Source organism: Tyto alba, unplaced genomic scaffold (genome assembly GCF_018691265.1).
Source record: "Tyto alba isolate M040663 unplaced genomic scaffold, T.alba_DEE_v4.0 Super-Scaffold_22, whole genome shotgun sequence".
NCBI lineage: Eukaryota > Metazoa > Chordata > Aves > Strigiformes > Tytonidae > Tyto > Tyto alba.
In genome coordinates, this window is record NW_024881296.1 from 27,811,271 (window position 1) to 27,834,669 (window position 23,399).

Genomic DNA, 23,399 nt, shown 5'->3' on the forward strand with positions numbered 1-23,399 from the left:
AAGGTCTCTTAAGCTATTTCCATGTGATCAATTCACCAACTAAAACACCAGCACACCAATTCCTTTTATCTAATTCACTAGTTATAGGTCACCCATCCAGCCTCCTTGAGCACTTAGTATATATCCAATCTTCACAATGCCCCTTCATCAGAGACAAACATCATTGTACAAGGCAGGCAACAATGGACCCAGTTACCAATGGGTTATGTGACTCTCCCTTCTCAAGAATTCGCAGGACATCTGTGGCAAAGCCTTGAACCAACTTAAGGTCATTTCCATCCTGGTCCACTTCAATCTTCTTTATTTTTCATACCTTCGCCCAATACTCTGACCACAAGTTAAAGGACTGTCTAAGCACACACATATTCCTATCTCAAGGCAGAGCTGATAGGACTCTGTGGGAAACTACATATTTGTTGAAAATTTTTATTTCTTTAGGAAGCGAGACACTTAGACAATGGCCCTCACGAGAATTAATATGCAAGGTCATTAACTGGGATTTGGATTCATGAGTCCAATTAACATCAAAGGAAGCTGAACAGCAAAATAGTTTCATTTGGCTCCCTGAAGATCCCAACAGATCTCTGTCAAACTAATTAAAGAATGACATTCCAGGCTGAATGTCCAGTCACTACACTCCCTTGGGGCAAAACTACCCCATGTGCTCCCAAATGTAGCAGGCATGTGCTATCTAAACTGCTACCAGACAAGTGCTGAAAACTGCTCCCATACAAATGCTACAGCTGAACCCCCTGACTAATTACACAGACTTCAGGGAATTACAATGTGGCCTGCCTGGTACTGCTTCAGTAACAGAGGCCCAACACAAGAGAGGAACCTATAGATAGGTCAGGAGCAAGTCAGAACAGAAAAGTAATCTACCCCAACAGTGTTTTGGAGATAAGTATGTAAAAAACAAACTTGAACTCAACTACTCATAGCCTAAGGAAATGCAAAGAGATATCCTGTCCTCCCCAGTCTCACGAAAGGATCAAGGTCTTAGAAGAAAACATTATGAAGAACCTCTACTCAAGTTCTACTTGAACTGTGATGTCAAAAGCAGCAAATGGCCCTTTATTTTACAAGTAAAAAGAAAGGAAATATACAGTTTACATGTTTGAATTCTCATGACCAGACTTCATTCTTCAGTTCCAGAAGGAAACGAACTTTAGGGCATGGCCAACCTGTTAAATGGCAGTAACACTAGCACAACTTGCTAGTGGAAGCCAGACACCACTGCTCTGTGGAGAAACAGAAACAATACTGATTGAGGTACTTACCAGATTTGCTATTTCTGAAACTGAGCCAGTATCTATCTCAACTGGACATGGCAGCTTATGAATCTCTGTCCCCCATTCTTATGCAGTATAGATGTGCCCTAGATCATCAACCTCCCCAAATGTACTACAGAGAAGGGCTGATGTCCTTTCCCTGTATCCAGTATATTCTAAAGATACACCAAACTTTCCTACTAAACAAGCTGGAACGTTCTCCCTGCACACACAGTATTCAAAATACTCATACAGCTGCTGCTCTTGGAAGAGACCTCACAAACATGAATTTTTCTCCTGAACTATTTGCCACACTGCCTTCAACACTTTCAGTATATTGCCACTATGGATCTCAGATCTGAGTTGTGGACTAGGGTTACTTCATGGAAAGATTATACATACCTTCAGTCTAACTCTAGTATCATGGAATATTCCAGAAAATATTCCTAGGATCTGCTACTACACTCAAAAACATTACAGCAGAAAGGGTGAATGGCAGAGTCAAAGCAGATGAGCAGCCAGGGTCTGATCTGTTACAGCAATTGATACAATCTGCACCTGATAAAGATGAAAGCAGGCAAGGAGCATTGTCAGGATGTCTCCATCCTGCACCTCTTGGCTGTATTTCTGGTCATTGTCATTGCTCTATTTTCAAGGCTATTCTTTCACAGTGTTAGGAACCTAAGCCGTGACAGCTCTGTTCTTGAACAAATACCAAGCAAAGATGAACTTTTATCTAATTTGCACATCATGCAGGCAAACTCCAGACCAAGATGTGGTCCAGTATGCTGATCTGGAGTCTGGCAGGAGCTTGTTAGCAGAAAATGAAGAGTAAGCTCAGAGTACTGCTGACAGCATCATCTTCCACACTGTCTGAGGGTGTGTGGCAGAACCATACCAAGTATCCCACAACCAAAGCTTTTATTCAAATTCTCTAGTGCATCCTTCATTTTGTGAAACATCCAGTAATACTGAGTACATTGTTACTAACAAGTCTAACGTTACATTAGACTTAACAGCTTATTTAGCTTTATTTAAAAAGATAAGGACTGACAGTGGAAAAACAGCCCACAACTAAACAAACATTAAGAACGTTGGAGAAAGAAGAGAAGAAGGTAGGCATATCTGTAAAGAGGTGGTAGGCAAGTGAAGAAGGAAGAAATGTGGTAACAGCTAACTAACTATTAGGGAATGAGAACAGTACTCAAAACCAGAGAGACACATTGTATTAAAGATGAAGGGTGATAAATGAGAAGATAAAGAGCTAAGTTTTTTCCAACCATGGTGCCAAGTAAACATAAACTAATTCTAATGGAGCTACTGGGAATTACTCATCCAGCTGTTCTCAGCTGTCCAATCCGTGTTGCAAATGCATGTGTCTGGCACTGGTCACATCAGACCTGTGCTACATCCATTCCCCACTGACTAAGGCCCCCTGTGGACTGCAGCTGACAGGATTTTAGAGCAGCAGCAGAACTGCTCTTCTTCCTTCCCTATTTGGTGACCGCTCTGGAATAACTAGCTCTTCAATCCCTAATTTTCCTTGCACAAAGCTGCAGCAGGCATATCTGAAAGGAGCAGTTGGGAGTAATGAGGTCATAAAAATCTCCCTGGAGAGTAATTTTGTGGTGAAAAAGTGTCACCTCTGTCAGCAGCTAATAGTAGATATCTAGGAGGACTACAGGACAGGCCAAATTTATACCAACCCTCCTACATACTCTCTTAAAAACTCAATCATCTCTGACTAAAGTACTTCTGAATAAGAAGGGGTACCTTTACTGATAGATTTCAGTTTCTTCCATGGATTTGCTGAGGTGCTTTTTGAACACATACATACTTTTAGCATCCATTATATTCTCTAATAAGGCAAGCCTAAGCATTTCACATCTTAACTATAAGCTGTGTGAAAGTGTCCTGTTTTGAACAGTGCACTTGTTAGTTTCTTTAGATGCTTCCTAATGGTTCTGTCAGAAGGAACAGTGAATACTTTTTGCCTATTTACTTTCACCATTTCAAACAGAATTTCCAAAATGAGATCTTAAATAGCTCTACAAATGAGGGCAGTACCATGTCCCCCATTTTACAGGTGTACAAATGGAGGCAGGAAGAAGGCTTACTCAAGATAACCTAGCAGACTATAGGAAGAAGTAGGCATAGAAACTGTATCATTTTAGTTCCTACCCAGTGTCCTAGCTATATGATGACATAACCTTTCAGTTTCTAGAATATTTATTTTCAGTAAACAAAAACTGATCTAGATTTAAAAGAAAACAAACACACCGAGAAGACTGGGAAGTATCATCACTTATACTGAAGGCTGTAATCTAGAAGGAAAACCCTTCAGACCGTAAGACAGCCTCCTTTCTAACCAAGTGTCACCGTCATATATATATACTCATGCCCATTTTAACACATTTTCTTACATTTCATTCATGGCTAGAGGCCAAGGGCTCATCTGCAAATTATCTACTACTACCAGCCTAGATGAGTATATCTACAAACTGAAGAAATCACATACATTCATCCCCCTCTTCTGTCCATCTCAATTTTAATTCAAATTTTTACATCAATTTTACAAATACTCACAGGATTCAACATTAAATGTTCTTACCTTAGCTGATATGGAGGTATCCTAATAGCAGCATCAGGAGAATCCAAGGTCTCTGTATAATCAGAGTAAAGAATAGGGCTTTTAAAATAAACTTTTGAGTTCAACCACAGTAACACATCTGTCAACAATCTCTGAACCAACAATCCTGATGTTTATACCTACTCCAGCTGACAGAACAACAACCACTGCTGCTCCAAGTCAACAAAGCTTTGCATGAATCTGTCAGGACACCGGGTACCCAATGAGAAGGCATCGAGTACCATCTTTTCCTCAGTGAACTACTGTTCACATATCAGCACTTCAGCAGCACATATACTAAAACTGGAACAGTACAGAGGATATTAGCATGGCTGCTGTGCAAGGGTAACACACAACTGATGAAGCAATCCATGGAACATCAAGTTGAAAGGCCAGTAATAAGACAGCAACAGGTATGAACTACCACAGATTGCTGTAACTATGTATGGATGAAAAATAAAAATTTGAAGCAGTTTTAAGTATCACAGTTATGCTGATGTAAGTTAAGGGTCTTGCTGACTAGTGTTCCAGGTAGTTCGCATCAAAAGCACTTCAAGCCACAGCCAATCTCTGGAAATGGGTGCATGCTGAAATATACCTAAGGCCATACTCTGTTAAAAGAACTCATTTTATTGATTATTATTTCCATTATACAGCAAGGATAAAAGAGCTCATGGAATCCAGTCCAAAAAACCCAGCTTTTAAAATAGATGCCTGAACGTAAGCCAGCAGCGAAAACTGTACTGGAGGGGTTTTTACGACGATTTAGGAAGGAGGTGGGGGGTTTTAGAGAAAAGACATCCCCCTCTTAACGTACACAGAAACGGATAGCTACTGATAACCCGTAACTGCCTCGCAAGACCCACGAAGCACACGCCGGAGGAGGGGTAGGCGAGGGTCACGGATGCTCTCCGGGACCGCCCGCAGGTGCCACAGCCCCTTCCAGCACCGCGGGGCTCTCGGGCGTTTTGAACGGCCTGAAGCGCTCCGGTCCCTCCCCACCCGCTGGAGCCTCAGCGGCCAGCGCGGAACAAGTTTGCCGAGGTCCCCCTGCCCCTGCAGGTTACAAAACCTCTCCGTCGGAGGCTGCTGCCCCGCTCCGCTCCCCCGCGGGCAGCCCGGCTCTGCTGCCCGCGCCCCTTACCGATGGCCCAGGTGCAGCTCTCCTTGATGGCCCTGTGCTTGCTCCCCGACGCCTCCTTCTGCAGCTTTCGCAGGATTTCTTCCATCTTGGCTCCTCCAGGGATACTCGTGTAGCCGCGGGTGCAGAGGAGGAGGAGAAGGTGGAGGAGGAGGAGGAGAAGGAGGAGGGCGGTGCAGGGGGCAGAGCGGTGCCGGGGCTGCCCCCGCCGCCGCTGTGCCTACGCGGGAGCGGTGCACGGCACCCCGCTGCCGCCCCGCCGCCGCTGATGAATCACGCCGAGCTCCATGGCGGGGACACGTCAGCTGTTGCCGCTGCGGAGTCCCTCCTCCTCCTCCTCCTCCTCCTCCTCCTCCTTCTTCTCTCCCGCCCCGGCCAGGCCCCGGTGGCGCAGCGGGGCTGGAGCCGGGCCTGGCCCTGCCCGCCGCGGGCGCAGCCGGGCGGCTGCGGCCTCTCCCCCTCGCGCCCCCGAGTCCCTTCCCGGCGCCGGGAGGAGAGGTGGTGGCGGCTGCTGCCGGCCGGGGGGGGGGAGCGGGGCGGGCGCCGCCGGACCCGCACCCTGCGGCGGCAGCTGCCCCCGCGGGAGGAACGCGGCGCTGGAGGCCTGGCCGGTTGCCATGGCGACCGGCGGAGCGCCGAGCAGCCCCTGCTCGCCTGACCCCGGCAAGCGGCAGGGCTGGGCCTGGCGTGCGCCTGGGGTTTAGGCTCGGCCGGTTCCAGGCGCCGCGGGGTTGGGCGGTGTGGCCGCGTCCGCGGTTGGGAGGCACTTTCGGGGCTTTTCAGAGCTGAGGTGGGGGCCGGCTCCTTGTCCCGTCCGGCCTCCCCGCCGCCGAGCGCGGCCTGGGCCGGCGGGGCTGGGTGCCTGTTCCCCGGCAGCCCCTCTCTCCCGCAGCCTCACATGCGCTGCCGCACCGGGAGGGAGGCAGGGGAGTCGGGGCTGCACGCCAACGCGTGTGCAGGTCATCCCCTCAAATCAGTGGGATCAAATAAACGTCCATGAACCCTGCAGGATCTGTGCCTTTCTCCCCAGCTGGCAGGTGCAGCCGGTGCCTTGAGAATAACACGCACCCTTATGTCCCCCCAAACAGGCCAGCCCCTGTCAGAGAGAGCAGCCACTCTGCTAGCTCAGACCTTCCTCCTCACACCCCGGATGCTTTCTATCCAGAAAAACTGCCTTCTTCAGTTTGTTTCCTTGCCTTATCTCTAGGATATGCTACCTGCCCTTCTTGCAGCTTCATCAGTTAAGGTTACTTGAGTGTTCTAAAGCCGTTGTCTTGTTGCAGATTCTCTCAAAAGATACAAGAGGACAAACAGGCTAGGAGAAGGAAAAGGCAGCAGATAAGAAAGGCAGTCCAGGTAGCAGCTGGAAGTAGTAGCGGTTATGTCTCCTACTGCTAATTGGAAGAGTACCAATAGCAAATTACCAGACAGAATATTGGCACCTGGTGAATCAGCCGTAGCATTTCCCATAGGATATTGGGCTTTCAAAGGCTGTCCCTTATCCAAATACTTACAAGGGCTGATCCTGCTTGTGTTCGGAAGTATAATGAATGCATAATCCACAGTTGCATTTTAAGGCCAGAATGTAAAACTTGTGTTTGAAGAAAAGGATTTACGATGATGCCAGAAAGGCCTGGAGATGGATAGGGAATGCCTAGAGCTACAATGTTAAGGATTAAAAAAAAACAAAACAAAACAACAAAAAGCAAAAATCCAAAACTCTGACAGAAAGATAATTAAGCTTCAGATGTGAGGGAGTCTAAGAAACTGGAAGTGGTTTCCCAAGGTTTATCTCTAACTATGCTCTGCCACCTTCCTTGCAATTAAAAACTGGTCACAGCTAGTGGCCAGGGTTGTCAATGAACCACGTCGCTATAAGCCAAGGCTCAGGTTGGAGTGATGATGAATTGTTCTTCACCTATATGCTTCCTCTTCATTCTGTGATGTGCTAAGTGGAAATGAGCATGGGGATCAGTTTCTGTCTTTTCCAAGTCTTTGACTTTTGTTTTTTTTCCTGGGAGAGGAAACAACAAAAAGGACTGCAATGGTGTTTGAGGTATTTTTAATGTAGAAATGATGTACCAGAGATCATTCTGAACTGTGCAATGCTAAATGATAAATATATATCTATTAATAGTAAATAATTAATTGCTTATTTTCAGGAAGCCACTGATGAAACTGAATTAATTTTTAATTTTAGATTATTTTCTAGCTATATGCATCATCAGCTCACTAGTTAATTTCTCTGTGGTCTCTACAGGAAGCCCTTTGCAGCTGAAATCTTCACCAGAGCTAGAGTGTTTTCATAGATGCTGATATCACTGAATCAAGACTTGCATTTATTTGTGTTTCACTCACTGTCCGATGTCTTCAAGCAAAATGGATTCCGTGCCGCTAAACATTTTTTCCCAGTAGTTATGTCAGCAGAGTGGGAGAAACGAAGGTCATGTTCAGGCTCTCTAGAGCATCTTAAGGTTCACCTATAAGATTATGGAGATGGAAAAACAAGTAAGCCATGATGAATCTTCCTGAGTAAATGTATATCAGAGTACCATGAGTCAGCTTGCTGACACTTTTCATATGAGGCCCTCCATCTCCAGATGAACAGGAGTCCATGAATCCTTGTCTCTCTTGTCTATAGCAAGCACATAAACACACAGTAACCATGTCCTACTGGAAGTCAGTCACTGAGTGCACTGTGCACAGGGAGGGGGGTCACATTTAATCATGCGCTTTGGGCTCCACTTCAAGGCAAGTGCCCTAGAATGTCACAAGATCTGGAAGTCCAGGTACAGAGTAGGGATGATGGCAAAGAAACCTTCTATCTTCTGCCATGAAGAGACAACTACTTTTTCTATGGTCACGCTTACAGCTCATAAGTCCTCTCTGCCGTGTCCTTTGTTGAAAGCCAGCAGCCTTCTACAGAGTCAGAGGCTACCAAGGACTGAGCTCTAATGACCCCCTGCAGAGCTCAAGCCTTGTCCTGCTGGAAATCAGAAGGATCCTATGCAGATCTGTCATCTGCAGGATGCAGTGGTTAATGTATCACTAAGATGCAGTGACAGATATGCAGCATGCTTTTGTAACGCTCACCTGGCAGTGCTACTGATCTTCTGCATTATGCGAATGCAGATTATATCCCAGGAAATATCCACAGCTCTGAACACAGACAAGAAATGTGTAAGCAAAGACAAGCTACTCAAGATACCCTGAGCAATAGAGTTGTATTAGTACAACTCTCTAGTCTAGTAAGCAGAGTTAAGGAGCAGCATATGCTTGCTTTCAGAGATCTCCATGCTAGTATGGCTCTACTCTTTCCAGTGGCCAAGGAAGGCAATGTAGTGCTAGTTTAAATCTTCCCATAGCATATAGCCATATTGCTCATCACACACCTGCCCTGTCACTTGTCTTTGAGATCCTAAAAAAGAAACAAATGTACAGTGGAAAAGTTTGAGACAAAGGCATGCTAGACTGTGAGATAATCAAATATAGTTGCTATTAGTCATTATCACTCATGTGTTACCTGTGCTTTGGCCATTTTAACAATATGCTTGGTCAAGATCTCATTGTACAGTGCAGACGCCAGACAGTGTGAATGAAATAGACAGGCTATGTCCCTGAGAACTTCAAGTTTAATTACAAAATACTAAGAAATACCCTCTAATGGCAGGAAAAATACCTGGTTCCATGGTTCAGAAATGGTGCTTAGCCAGATTTTTCAAAATTATTCTTTCCCCAGAAGCATCCCCATGATGACCAGACTTGCAAAAGAATCTTGGGCTCAGTTTTCCTCAGGAAGCTCTGTACACTTGACTCCCCTTATGTAGGACAAATTGCTCAAAAAAAGTGAAGGAGGCTGTATCTGGAACACGGGCTCACCAGCGCCTTTGTGACACCTGGTACCAGAGGAAGGTACTCTTCCCTCTCCCAGAGGGCAGCAAGACTTGGACAAGCAAGACCCTTTTCAGGGTTTGTTTTCAGTTTTGGTTGTCTAGACTGTAACCACATCACTGATGATAGGGTGGCATTTGTCATGGTTTGCCTGGTTACACAGTGAGTTGCCAGAGGCTAGCTGAGTGCTCAGTGAAGTCGCTCCTGAGCAGGTGCTGCTTTCTGCACCCTCCACAGCACGACCTTGCCAAACAAAGGCAAAGCACTGCAAAGCACAATGACAACGGGTGCTGCTGAGCGCAGGGATTACAGTTAGGGGAAAAAACCCTCTGGAGTGGGAGCTGTGAATAAAGCTAGTGTATATTCGGCACTGTCTGTTCAACAGAACCTTATATCATTTATTCTATAAAGAACAGTTGAAGCAAAAGTAAAGTCTTGAGATCCATGCCAGGATAGAAATAAGAGACAAGACCCTCTGGCCTTGCTGAGACATACTTTCTGCAAAGACAGGTGAAAAGCAAAAATCCCCTTATATGCCTTCAATCTACCATAATCTTCTTGTCTCTCTTCAGAATTGCAAAGGCAATTGAAAAGAGTATCAGGAATGCAGAACAGGTATGTTGGGTCAGATCAAGGTCTTTTTTACTCAGTAGCTTATTTCTGACAGAAGTTAGTGGGGGATTCTTAAAGAAAGGGTAGAAAAAATATAGTGCCTTTTCCTCCACTAAACTCTCCCAGTTTTAATTTGCAGACTGGGTGCTTCCTGAAACAGTGGTTTTATCTTTATGTATTCAGTAATACCTGACAGATTTTTCTTCTGTGATTACGTCTAATTCCTTTCGAACCTTTTATGCTTTTGACCTTCACAACCAGCCTGTGGCAGCAAGTTCCACAGCCAAGTTGCACATAAACAAAACACTTTTCTGCACAGTTTTAGCTTCTTTTTGCTTAGGTTTTTGATGCTACCTACCTTCTGTACTGTGAGAAACACTGCATAAGCATTCCCTATTTTCTTACCACCATTTATGATTCCTTATGCATTGAGCATGTCCTCCCTCAGCTATTTTTATTCCAGTCTACAGTAGACTACTATATCCATTCTCCCTATATGATCTTTTGTCATACTGATTGCCTTTCTCTGTACCAAATCCATTTCTGCTCTACCTTGAAATACAAGAGTTTGGGAATAAGACTGAATATATGGGAAAAGGCAGCATAAAGATCTGAACAACAAAACCTAACTTTCTTCCACCAGACTCTACTGAAAAGGCTTGAAGGGGAAAGGAAATTACAAGTAAATGTGGAATTAAGGTTAATATCACAGGAGTTCCAAGCTGGCCAAAATGCTAAACTTCAGAGGACTCCTTGTGTCCAACTTTTCTCCCTGTAATTCAGGGGATTCCCATAGTCTTAATCTATGGATAGAGAGTTTAAAAGTGTAGCAGCAGTACATTCAAGAGCTGAATACAAAAGTCAGGTTTGTATCATCTGGTCATCATATATTTTGAATATGCAAGATGAGCTAAACCAAACTCTCTGAAGCTGTGTCTAGAAAGAGACTGAACTGATTGATAACTTGTAATATAGCTGCACAAAATGTAGGTCACTCGAAGTTACAAATGCATTATACATATTTTGGTCCATAAACTGCTTTGAAATCTGTTGTGGCCTTTGACTGAGAAAAAGATGTCTCTCATTATGAGAAAACAAGGACATCATGGCATCTACAGCTGTCAGGTGCTTGTGATGCAAAGTCAAGAAAGGTCAGTAAGATCTAACTAAATACATCTCTGCTGGCCAGGAAATGGATTGTGATTTGTATATCCTGTTTGGTGTCAAACATATAAATAAATGGGTTGAAGTGATAGAAATACTCCTAGAAAAGCTGAAATTGTGTAAGTTTTCAATCGAGTATGCTCTTTTTAAAACAGATAACTAGATTTTCATGCCACTATTTCAAATCTTAATGTATGGCTCCTCTGTGACAGATCCCTAAATTTGTTAAGTATAGTGCAAAGTGAAGAGAAGCACACACAGGCAGGTTAAACAGAAGTTTATCTAATAGTGTTGATTTGCAGATTCTGTTCTGCCACAGATTATCTGAAGTGAAATCCCTGGTTTCAGGGGAATGTTGTCATTTTTACAATGCAACAGTGGCAAAATTCAAGTTAAAGCCTTTTTTTTAATGCATTCATATAATATTCACATATAAAGACTAAGCATGAGAAAATTTTTCCCTTTTCCATGCTGCCCCCAAACTCTCTGAAATGTGGTTTGACTCTGTTAGTCAATAGTGTTTATTTTACCAACTTTAAAGACCAGCTTGGAACATTTAAAAGATAAAATGTTCTGAATTAAGAGAGCTCCAGAACATACTTTGGTTCCTATTTAGAACGCTTTCTTCTTCACAAAAATAAGCAGGAACTTACTTCAAGACAGACAATGCCTGGGCTTCAAAAGCTTTTCCAAAGGGTGTAAGGATCTGTTACTCTCCATATGCTCTTGTCCCTGCAAACACTACTTTTCATCATCTCCAAGGTAGAGCATGTTCAATACTTCCAACATTAATTAGGAGACTATCAATTACTTATACATATCTCTCTGCCATCTGACTGGGCACAGGACCAAGTTCCTGAATTTGTCACTTTTAAACTGCAAATTAACGGTGAAGCTGACCTGTAAGTGGACCTGTGGTCACATGCTTGGAGGCTTTCTTGGACTGTTTTTCAAGAGAGCAGTTTGCTATAAACTGACCAATGCACTTGCACATTGAGTGATGCCCTTTTATACTTCACTACTAGTATTAATCAATGTGAAATTGATGCTCAGATTGTTATTGACATATACTTTCTGGAGATATAATCAGAGGGAATATAGCATTCAGCTTCCAACTTGCTGAGAGTAAACAGTAATTGCCTCTAAGTCATGATCTGAAAATCCAGTGCTAAGTGGATATTGAACCACACAAAAGCTCTTACTGCAGCAAGTCATACAAGCACATAGCCTTGTAGGCTCAAGGGAGAGCACCATTATTCAAATGTATCTTTTTTAAAGCTTTTGGAAATTGCTCTTACATTAAATAGAAAATCTAGCAGAAAGACGCAGTGTTTCCCATCATGTATTTTGAAAAGGGATTTCAAAGAATGGAACTGCAGAGTTCTATGTTTGGATGTCAGTAGCTTCCAAATCAAATATACTCAGTCTATAAATTAAAAACCTTTGAGAAAAAGGAATCTAATAACCAAGGCTATAGATTCATCTGGTTTCTAGTAGTCAAACTGTATTCCTTGCTATCTACAGTACACTATAGGGTATGCAGAAAGAAAAAAAATGATGAAAATGTGTGGGAGATTATTAAAATTATGATACTTTAAAGGACAATGACTCTTTAAAGGGATACAATGTGACTGCTTGATATTAAGGATACCTAGCAGCAGTCTTGCTTTCAATACCACTGTAAGCCTCATTGATTTCAGTGGTACATGACTGGACCTATGCAGCTCTTTCCCCTCATGTTTTATTGCCACAATTGCAACAAGCAGAATTGTGTGATTTCAGGTCTTAGTGACATGAAAAAAGAGGCGGTTTTCTACTATAACCCTTCACTTTTGCAATGTGCTCTCTCTCTCCTTTGATCTGTGAGAGCTTAGGTTGTTGTACAGTAGCTGCACTTGTTTGCCCATAAGGTCTGGTTTTGCCCTGTGCCTCTAAGGAATAGGGAGGTAGGAATAATAAGAAGACAGACCACTGGACTGAAGAGGATTGTTCTTTCACTGGAGGATAACATATCTTTTTGCCTTTTCAGGTACCTAATTTATCAGAGTAATTTTGTGTATATGGCATATTTTGCAAAAAGACATTAGATCTTAACACAGTTCTGTGTAAAATTAAAACATCAGTGAATGTTCAGACAGCATAACAGTACAGTAATATTTGACATTTAGCTTGAATCAAAGATGTTCTGAATTAATATTGCTATGATTTCCTGACAGCTAGTTTACAAGAGATGATGACTCTGTCCTCTTTTCTTTTTAATCTGTTTTTGCTATTCTGTCTCATGTATTTTAGTATGTAGTTAGAATATACACGCAAAAGCACAGCTATTAAAAGAACATGGCAGTGCAGCCTGTGCATTGTGATGAAGTCTAGATGCTCATCCAGCTTCATGCCTCCTCACAGTCCTAGCTTCCTTGTTCACTCTGCCCAGTCCTGCCCTACCTCTTCTGTGCTTCATCACATCTCCTCTCTTTCTGCAGGTTTCAGCTTTCAGATATTTTCACTATTTTCAGCTATTCTCACTGCCTTCGTGTCCCGTACTTCTTGCCAGGCCAGGTTGCCTTGTATGAGCATCAGCCTGCCTTGCCCCTTGCCAATGTCTAACCTCAGTCAGCCCTCTGTCTACGACCTTTTTCCTTAAAAAGAAGAAGAAAAAAAAAAGAAATGTATCCCTTCATAGATCTTTAAATATAGATGACATATTCCTGTATGTGGGACAGTTCTAGTCTGAATTAAGTTAGAGTAACTTGGATTGAGCTTTGTGTTACCAGAGTACTCTCTGTTTAGGACATGAGTAACCAATTTATGTCTAGGTTGGGCACTCCTAAGTTACACAGACAACATTACCGTACTAGATAAGCAAGTCTGCTTGCTCTCAGCTCCTATGTTGCATGCTAATGACCACCTACAGGTGTGCAGGTTCACAAATACAGGAAAGCTTGTGTTTAGTCCCTTACAGTGTAGAGTATTAATGTATAACAATAAAAACACCCATCAGAGATTTTAGCTGATAAAAACTAATGACCTTACTGGACATGTGTAGGCTGATTCTCTGAAATTTGGACAGATTGGGACAAGTTTTCAACAATACAGCAAAAAGCATAACCCTGATGCATAAGCCACTCGTACATTTTGTTTTAATTCTTCATGACAACAAACAGGGACAGTACGTCTATCTCAAAGAAAGGTTATCAGATTGTATTAACATTGGCAAACATTCTTCTCTCTTTTGTTTAGAAAAAGTGAAACTAATCTGATCAAAATGCAAAGCAATCACCCCTGTTCCCATCCAGATGGAAGATTTCAGCTCGAGTTAGTATTTGGCAAAGTGAGTGAAGATGAGATTGTACTGTGGCAGTTGCCAGTTAACCTTAAGGTATTCCCACCTATAATGCCAGCCAACTTTAGAAATTACATAGATATTACAGATACAATATTTATTTCATGCAGTCGCATGTCATTAGTAATGAGAATATTGTTCATTTAATTTACTGCACCTTTTCTGATCTGTGTGGAAGATGAAAATATTATCTTCTTAAATATCAAGAGTCTAACTTGATTGATTTCTTCATGTGGAAACAAACTGGTCCAGTAGTTGCTCATGTCAAGGGTAAGCTGATCTTTATGGTGCAGAAGAACAGAGCATCATTGACTATTAACAAATAGTGATATAGATATCAGAATAAGAGGATTTAGTTATGTTGCCTAAGGATATATAAATACAAAGTATATGAAATATACTTTGTCTCTCTTTTTTTTTTTCTTTTTTAAATTAAACTCTGAAGTTCCATTTGTTTCCATTCAGCTTTAGGCAAAATGGTGTAAACTAATTTACTGTTATTAGCCACTGAATGAAGACACACCTTCCTGCAGCAAGGGTCAATCACTGTTATAGGATTTCCCTTCAGAAGTGGAAGCAATTCCTGTATCTACCACAGTCCTTCCCAATAACACAAGTTAACATACCTCACATACTTAATGCGATTGTCGGATGCTTTGGCATATGTGCATGCACTCTACTCTCTGAGGAGGGCAGCAGCAATTTCTGTATTCTCTTCCTTCATTCTCAAAGGCTGTTGCTGTAAATAGAAGTTAGTCACTGTAGGTATTTGCAAGACTGTGAACTAACACAGGTCCTTCAGGGTCACAGAATATGGTCCAGTGGAGTTACACCAGCAAAATATGTAGGCCTATACTTTTTTATGCTGAAGTATACATATATATACACACACTACAATTTAAAGCCTCTAGTTTCATAATCCAAAGAGAAAATCAATGTCTGGATACTAATTAAATTCTATTAACTTAATTAACTTAAAGAGAAATTCAAGGAACAGATATACTGCTTGTTAATCTTTTCATTGACGATCTCTCCCCATTATGCTCACAATGCATCCAGTTCAACAGGAATTTGCATTCCATAGATGAATACAACACATTAGATTATAATTTCATTTCTTAAGGGAAAACCCTTAAGTAGGTATTACAGTGATTTATGATATGTTGTATGGATGGTTCATGCCCTGTCTTTGTGCTTAACAACTCAGTAATAATACCATATAAGAAGCTGTGTGTCAATGCAAGGATTTATTACTGAGTGCAAAACGTAAGCTTCCCACAGCTGATGCATCTTTATTGACACTTGAGTGTGCTGAATCTCATCATTTTTTTCCCCTCCTAAGGATTTGCCCCATTCATTTATTTACCTCGATGCTTTCTGATGATTGTTTTCTATCAGACTAGCTGTATTGATTTCCCAAATTCTCACATGGCCAGAAAAACACAATCTTCACATTTGTGTTTGTTCAACTTTTTCTTGTTGAACATGACACTGCGACATATTTTCAATGAATGCCTTCTGTCCTTCTCAGATATCTCACAGACTTGCTGTGGAGTTCAGTTACCTACAAAAGTCATTTAGTGCCTCATGCATTCCTCCACCATGGGCATTATTCCTTAAATAATTCACACCCCATTGTGCCTTACTGACTGAGCAGCAAACAATATAAAAAATATTTAAGGGCAGCCTTTACATAAAGCTCACATAATTTCATGTAAGTACAGTTGAACCCTCTTGTGGAGTCAGGTTTGCTTCAAGAAAACTTCAGCTCAGCAGGAAATTTACTGTGTCATGCGTGATCTGCTTTCCTTGTGATTTGTGTCTGAATCATGAGAAAGAACATCTTCAGTGCAAGCTGCATTGTTGGCGGAGCATATACAGGCAGTTAAATCACTTTTATCTCCTTGGTGCTTTTGTGATTTGTTCTTTCTATTTGGTTGGGGTTTTGGTTTTTTTTGGTTTTTTTTTTTTTTTTTTTCCATTTACAATCAGGGGCAGAGCAGATGGCAAAGGCTTAGCTTGATGTAACACGTCCATAAAATAAGAAAAGCTGTCAGAGTCTTCTCTGCAGCAGGCCTGCTTCACTTTCAGGAAGATTTTTCTTCCTCTGGAATGAACCTCAAAAAAACATGACTTTAAGAAGAAACAAGTAGCAATATGAGCAGCAAAAGTTAACAATTCTAAGGTTCTATCTGAGCTCACTGTAGAGGCTTCTCCTTTACAGGAGGAGGGCAAGACTTTGGGATTCTCTAAAAGTCAGTGTGTTTTGAGGAAACTTGTAGGAATTCCTCACTTTTGCTACTTCTGCTCTTCTGTCATTAAAAGGTGTTTTGGGGAAGTAGGGAGTGGCAGGAAGCTGTCAAAGCCATAGAGACATCAGCACTGCATGTGTTCATGGCTTGATAAAGCCAATCACATCAGTAAGTGCAGTCTCACCAAGTTCCAAAAGAACAAAAAAAACCCCTTAGATTTTTGCTCCCATAGGGTTTGAGCTATTGCCTAAATATCTTCTGGAGTTGTAACTTCAGAAGCTATTTCTGCTGTAACTTCTGCTGCCAGGAGTGCCCAGTGTGTACCAATATATACAACCCTCTACAGAGAGACAATAAAGACAGGCTTTACCCCAAAACACTATCTAAACAGAAAACACAGGTAAACCAAACTTCAATTTTGCTTATTTCTTAGCTAGAGAAATAATGGCATGGAGTGCTTAATCAATTTGCCCAAGGCCACATACAAAGTCTGAGGAGGAGCTATGTCTGAGGCAGAACTGTGAATAGAAAACTTCACCTGAGCCACAATTCAGTTCATTCACCTCAGTTCATCCTTCCTTTCCAGAGTACTACTATGTAGTAACATATTATTCAAAGTTGCTGACAAGTCTGAATAGCTCTTTTTCTAACAAATGAAGGAGTGGCAGTTGGCAAAAGGTACTAATAGCACTGGGCAGCAAAGATGGTAACTGCCTGTGCCATGTATTACATTATACATTTTATCTTTAAATGTTCCCTAAGAGAAGCACAAACAAGAATACAGAGGATGCTGAAATCCGACACCTGCCTATAATTTATAATACCCATTATATTTTTGGGACAGCTATCTCTTGGCAAGGTAAGTTCTTTTATTTATAGGCAGGGGCTGTGCATGATTTGCATGCTAATGCATTCACATCTGCAAAGCCTATAAATTAGCCTCCAGCTCATTACAGCAATGCCATTGTCCTACTTGCCAGTATGTAATCTGATCCCAAATGTTTCAGATGTCCACAAAATAAAACCAGCCCAAGGGAAGAGCTTCACTGTTGCAGTGTTAGCACACCAAAAAGTATCTTCCCCCTCCTCAAAAAACAAAACAAAACAAAACAAAACAAAACAAAAATAAAACAAACAAAAAAACCAAAACAAAACATAAAATTACTGAGGGAGAGGAAATTGCTAAGTGTTTCAAAAAGATGAGCCCCAAACCCTAACACTCAAGAACTGGAAAGCTGTTGCTATGTTTTGAAGTGCTTATGCCAGTTTAGCCAAAATAACTAATTTATAGCAGCTTTTCAATGGGCTCCCAATAAAAGTATCTTCATAGCAGATTAAGACACTTGACTGTGCATCCTGATGGTATCCTAATGAACACTCGTGTTACTATTACTGCTTAAATTCTGGTTGTGCCTACTTACCTGAAACAAATACTGAGGTCCTTTTTTTTGTGGAGAGCCTCATAAAGGCAGGTAGTCAAGAGTTTATGATTATGTCAAGATTTTGCTCCTTCGTTAAATCATCAAAAAGATGAAATGCAGTGTGTAGACAAAGCGAGCTCATAGAGCACATACCTTCTCCCTTCTAAATGTGCAAATGTCTCCTATGTTAATTCACTTTGTCAAAGTTAACAGGATGGTACAAGATTGCTGGGCCCACAAGTTCAGCTTCTGAAATCTCTGCAGGCTCATCTTTGCTGCTGTGGGGAGGGTGAAAAGGACTCTCCACCAACGTCAGATAAACACTGGCTCACTCTTGTAACTTCCACCTGGTTACCTTCAACTGTGCTGAGACACACAGATATACCCACCCTTAAAAAAAAGAGAAAAGTGAAACCCTTATAACCCAAAACTGTTCCTACATTGTTGGAAAGATCTTACACAAGGTGACAGAGCTGCTGTCAGCAAACTCTTGCCCATTGTCCAGACTTCCTTCTGCATTACCCTACTGCTTGCATCCTCTGGCCTTTTCATCTCTTCCTCCAAACCTCTCCACCTACTCTTCCCTGGCTGTAGAGTCCTCAGAAACCTTTCTTCTTCACTGGCCTACTGCTATGGGTAAATGACCATAAATGAGAAGAAGGCCTGAAAAGGAGAGCTTTGACTGAGGCTTCAGAGTGGGGAAGGGGCAAGGCACAAGTTATTTCGTAAGTGTGATGTTGGATTGAAGATTCAGATGTACCTGCATGCAGGAGATGTAGCAGTATATGAAATTTCTTTATTGAATTCTAGTCGATAATAATAGCTGGTTATTTATTTATTTATCTGCAGCTCTCTTGTTTGTCAGAGTAGGTGGGAGAGGAGCAGAAAAGCAGGGCTCTGGCTGAGTCATAACCCAGAAAAAGCTCTGCTGAGAATACAGCTCACACTGCTCTGCAGTGTCGCCCAGGTGATAAGCATCAGTGTTGATGTTGTCTCCATGTTGTCGGTCTCATATTACCACAGATGACAAGATTCACTATGATGTATTTAAATGGGGCTGTAGGTAGGGATAGGTAGGGACTTCTCCATCTCATTTTCTTATATTTGTCTTTTTCATACTACCATAAGAAAGAGGAAATGCAGCATAAAGAAAAATAACTATTTGTTTAGAACAAACAAATATAGAAAAAAAGGTGTTGCTTCTAAATCCAGGATTTTCACCTCAATTCTATTCAACTGTACTTTTGAACTTGCAGAGAACTGCACAAGGTTAGATCCAGCTATGGGGACCCAGGAGGGTTTATACATCTCTGTTGCTTATCCCACTACATGAGTGGGCAGTGCCCATGCGTGAGCCACAGCCCTGTCACCCTGCCACCCCTGCAGCTGGCAGGTCTTTCTTTTAAATATAGCACAGTCCCAATTGCACTCTGTGGGACCTTCCTAGCTAAGAGCTGGGCACAGAAATAGGGAACAAGAGGTCCTGGTGTTCTCACTGAAATCTGCAGTTCCAGCACGTCTTCAAAGGCAGCCTTCCTGCCAGGCTGCTCGGCCCTGAGTCTGTGATGAACTTCACACAGATGGGCCCTGGATGTGGGCTGGATGAGGACCACTGGCCACATCCACGCCGCTCTGAACGTGCCAAGGTGGGGATGGCAGCGAGCTCTGACCTGGGCACCCCTCCTCCTCACATCTGCTTCACCCAGAAGCTGAAGACCATTTGGGGCTCCTGCATCTCCCACAGAGAGCGAGCAAGCTCTGGCTGCACCTGGAGCTGCCCTTAGCTGAATCTCTGCACGGGCACTGCCTATCACCCGCTGGGCTCCTCCAGCCCTGCAGCAGACCGTGCCAGCAGACTCCGAGTAGCTGCAAGAGATTCAAGTATTTGAGTAGTTTATCGATGCTCCCCATGTTTATTGTGCTTCTTCTTTTCCCAGCAGAATGGAGTATGGGATACACTGGATGTTGCTGTTTAGATACTTCACTGAAAAGTATAGTGTCCATTCCTAGACAGAGAGGATTCCTATCCCATTTCTAATTGCATTCACCTTCTAAACATGGCATAATTCCCTTTACAATAATATGTGTGGGGAAAAAAATCTTGGTAGCATTTTTGTTCAGATCACCTGTGATAAAGCCTCCTTTTTTTTTTCTTTGCCTATTGTGCTTCTCTTTCAACTTTTGCTGAACTTATATTTTGTACCTAGTTTCTTCATGCTTTGCACTACGGAGATCCAAGGAATTATTTCTGCACAAATGGTAGCCAAAAAAAGCATGCAAATGCTAGAAACAGGCGTGCTGTAAAGACAGTTTAAAAACATACATTTTCCTCTGTGTGTATTTAACAGTTTCCATCTTTGCCATATGTTCTTTCCCTCATCAATTTGCCTTTTAGATTGTTCTTTAACACTTGCTTATTTTCTTGCTTCTGCAACAGAAGGGAAGTTGATCTTTCATTTGTTCCGCAAATATTCCTTATTGTCCCGGTTTTATTACCCCATCTGTTATTGTGTGATCAACTGAAGTCTCTCGTGGTCTCACTTTTCCAACTGATCAGACTATACCACTGGCTATATTTCAATTTAATTGCTCTCTCCTGTATGATGTGTAAACTAGAAAGAGAGGAGTAAAAAGATGAGGATATTTTTCCCCTGCCTACCATTCCTGTCTTTCTGTGTAAGCACATATCTTCAGTCCTTGTTACCAGTGACAGTGTTTAAACTAAATCCCTCAACTCCACTCTTCTCTGCACAAACCCAATGCTTCCATCTCAGTGTTTACAACTTTAAAGCACAAAGGTATTTACAAACAAGCTCACCAACACTTGAGAGAAACAGGTAGATACTATCACACTTCATGAACTGAAGCAACTCTTCCCTGCAGCATCCTTGCCAAAATGGAAATTTCTCCCCCCAAGCACATTGTTTCCCAGCTCTCCCTCCTCCATCTCCCAGCCCTTTCCCACTGCTCCCAACACTTACTCTTGGTCATGCATGGTTGTGTTAACTTTGCCTCTGTGTGTAGATTTAAAATTACTTCTTCTGCCATTTTTTAGGCATTTACAGGCAGTACCTTCTGCAAAATCCTCTTTCATCTTCCTGCACTCAGCTCTATCTATCACAGCAAGGTGCTCAAGAAAGACATGCTTTTAAAATTAGAGTTACAGTACTGTTTCTGGAAGGGGAAGATAATCCTGTAAGTATGATCAAGCTGATTTGAAGAAGGTGAGTCTTTTGCAGCAGGACAAGTAGATGGAAATTTCTCCTATCTGTCCAGCACTATGGGAGAGAAGACTCAGCATTATAACTATTCATAACTATTTATAACTATTGCTTTTCATAACAGTAGAGCAAAGTGGGTCATTGACAGGGAGGAACACAGAGGCAGCTCCTGCTGTAACAAGGCTTGGGAGAGATCACGTAAGAAGCAGCACACCTGAAAATAATGACTCAAAGTACTGACATTCATGCATGCTGTGTGAATCCAGTGTCATGTCCACATGTGCTGCTAATTTGGTGTTGTGATCCCTCATTTGAGCATGTGCTTAAAGACCGGACTGTCTCTTAGAAATCAGGCCGCAGTGGACTGAGCTATTGGGTGAGTCATTTATAAAAGCCAAACAGGGTCTTTAATGTGGAGCTCTGCAATGAAATATACCCTGTCTGCTTCTGGATGTGCAGGTGGAGGTTAAATTTATCCCAGAAGCTCCTGATACCTCTGCTGGGAACCAAGAAATCATTTCACAAGAGCTGCCTGCACTGAGGCTGGAAAGAACAAAAAAGGTGATGGTCTTCTACAGTGCTGTGTGGGCAGGTTCGAGATGTGCATGGCTCTACAGAGCAGAAGGAGGAACTGAGGCATGAAATATGGATTAATGCAAGCAAATGCAAATATCAGTGGAAAGGAAAGCTGCTGTGCATCTATCAAGCCAAATATCTCTTCCCCATGACAGATGAATGAAAAAGTCTTTCTAGATTTGACTCTCCTCAGAAACGTTGAGTAAAATGCACGTATGTGTGTATATATATATATATATACATACATATATAAAATCTCAGTGCTAAGAAAGGGCAGCAGGACAGGGGCTCCGGGCTCCCTAAACGAACCCCCAGATGGAAGGCGGTGCCGACCCCCCGGGGAAGGCCCCAGGCTCTCCCTGACACAGCCCCGCGGCGCGGAGCGTGGGCAGCAGCTCCCCACCGGCCCGGGTGGCTGTCCACCCCCGGCCAGGGGACACCCAGCCCCTCCTCTCCCCTCCACCCTCACTCGGGAGCGCCCGAGGGAGAGGCGTCCGTCTGTGCGTGTCCGTCCGTCCGTCCGTCCGTCCCGCCTTCTGGCGGTGTTTCCCGCCCCCTGGTGGCCAGGGCTTGAGTGCCTGGGCCTCGCGCGCGCTTCTCTAAAAACGGCGGAATCCGAGGAGAAATCCGAATGGCGTGGAGAGCCTGGCAGCGTCCCCGCACATCAGAGCTACGGCCGCTGCACCTCCAGCTTCCTACCCGCTACTGCACAAATATTTTCCAAAACACATCTTCTCTCAGCTGAGTTGATGGGAATACACAATTCAGAATGAACACAACCATGCTGCTCTGCAATAATTAGTAAGTCTTCCCTGTGCCTCTGAGTAAATAGAATTTAATGTTAAAACTAAAAAAACAGTGAAAATCCCCAAACCCTCATGCATAAGTGTACCTTATACCCTGGCTTTTCTTGGCGGCATGGTTCAAAGAGAAATATTAGCAACTCAAGGAAATAATGTTCCCATGCTGCACCAAGCTCCCATTCCCACAGAAATAGTTTCAGGGTTAGCTAGGCAACAGCTACCTGCTTAGCATCATGCGCAAAGGTGGTTGGCTTGCAGCCTTGGAAAAGGACTTATGGACAAAACCAAAATTAATATGGAGGTCAAGTTCTTTATTTGATGCTTTCTTTTTTTTTTACATTTTGAAAATGCAAAGGAGAGGATAAGGTAAAGGAGGAAAAGCTGCAGCAACAAGACCGTAGACCTTAATTGTCCTAAGACCCTGGATATTGTGTGGGCATCATCCGAGTGAGCCTGAGGCTTCTAGAGAGCTCACGGGTAAAATCCCAGGCACCAGGGATTCTGCCATTTCCTTCAATTGAGGCGGGATTTCCTCCAGTCCAACTCCGGGACAATACAGAGGCTACTGCACAACCTAAGTGTAGGAAACTGGGGTTGCTGAGTTAGTGATACTACCTGTATGGCAATCATAGGCACAGTGTGGACAGAAGGAGGAGGGCTTTTTAACATCCTTTTATTTCTAAGATTTTAGGTCATCTCAGGTCAATGGAGTCACATAAGATGTCTCTTCAGGGACTGAGAAAGGGTTAGTCACACCTCTGCAGGCTGCGCTGATGTCCTAGTATTTTCACAAGGCTTTTGAAGCAGGCTCAACAGCACATCAATTGCACAGAGCCATCTTAATTCAGCTGTGCCAGCCCTAGATGAGTCTCTAATGTAAACCGAGTTCACCCAAAGGCTACTGACATGAGCTGGTCAGAAAAATTGCTTCTTTAAAATTCAGATAATGGCAGCTTTTCAGCACACACGAGGAAATTGAAGTTTGATCTGGAAATATTGCTGGAGCGGTTGTTGCAGATTATACCAAGTACCTCCAATCCCTAGCCTGCTTTATGGGTTGAATGACTACCTTGTTTTG

The 23,399-nt window shown here is 42.8% G+C and overlaps 1 protein-coding gene across 5 annotated transcripts in view; it reads right to left on the reverse strand.

Moving 5' to 3' along the window:
• Positions 1–5,379, reverse strand: part of ARFGEF3 (ARFGEF family member 3) — a 93,267-nt gene extending 87,888 nt beyond the window's left edge. For all 5 annotated transcript variants that reach the window (XM_032983094.2, XM_032983093.2, XM_032983092.2 and 2 more), the window contains exons 1-2: positions 5,045–5,379; positions 3,883–3,934 (exon numbers count right to left, since the gene is read on the reverse strand). In XM_032983094.2, coding sequence (XP_032838985.1) covers positions 3,883–3,934; positions 5,045–5,129 — 137 coding nt within the window. In that variant the 5' untranslated portion in view covers positions 5,130–5,379. The remainder of the gene's footprint in view (positions 1–3,882; positions 3,935–5,044) is intronic.
• Between the last annotated feature and the right edge of the window lie 18,020 nt (positions 5,380–23,399).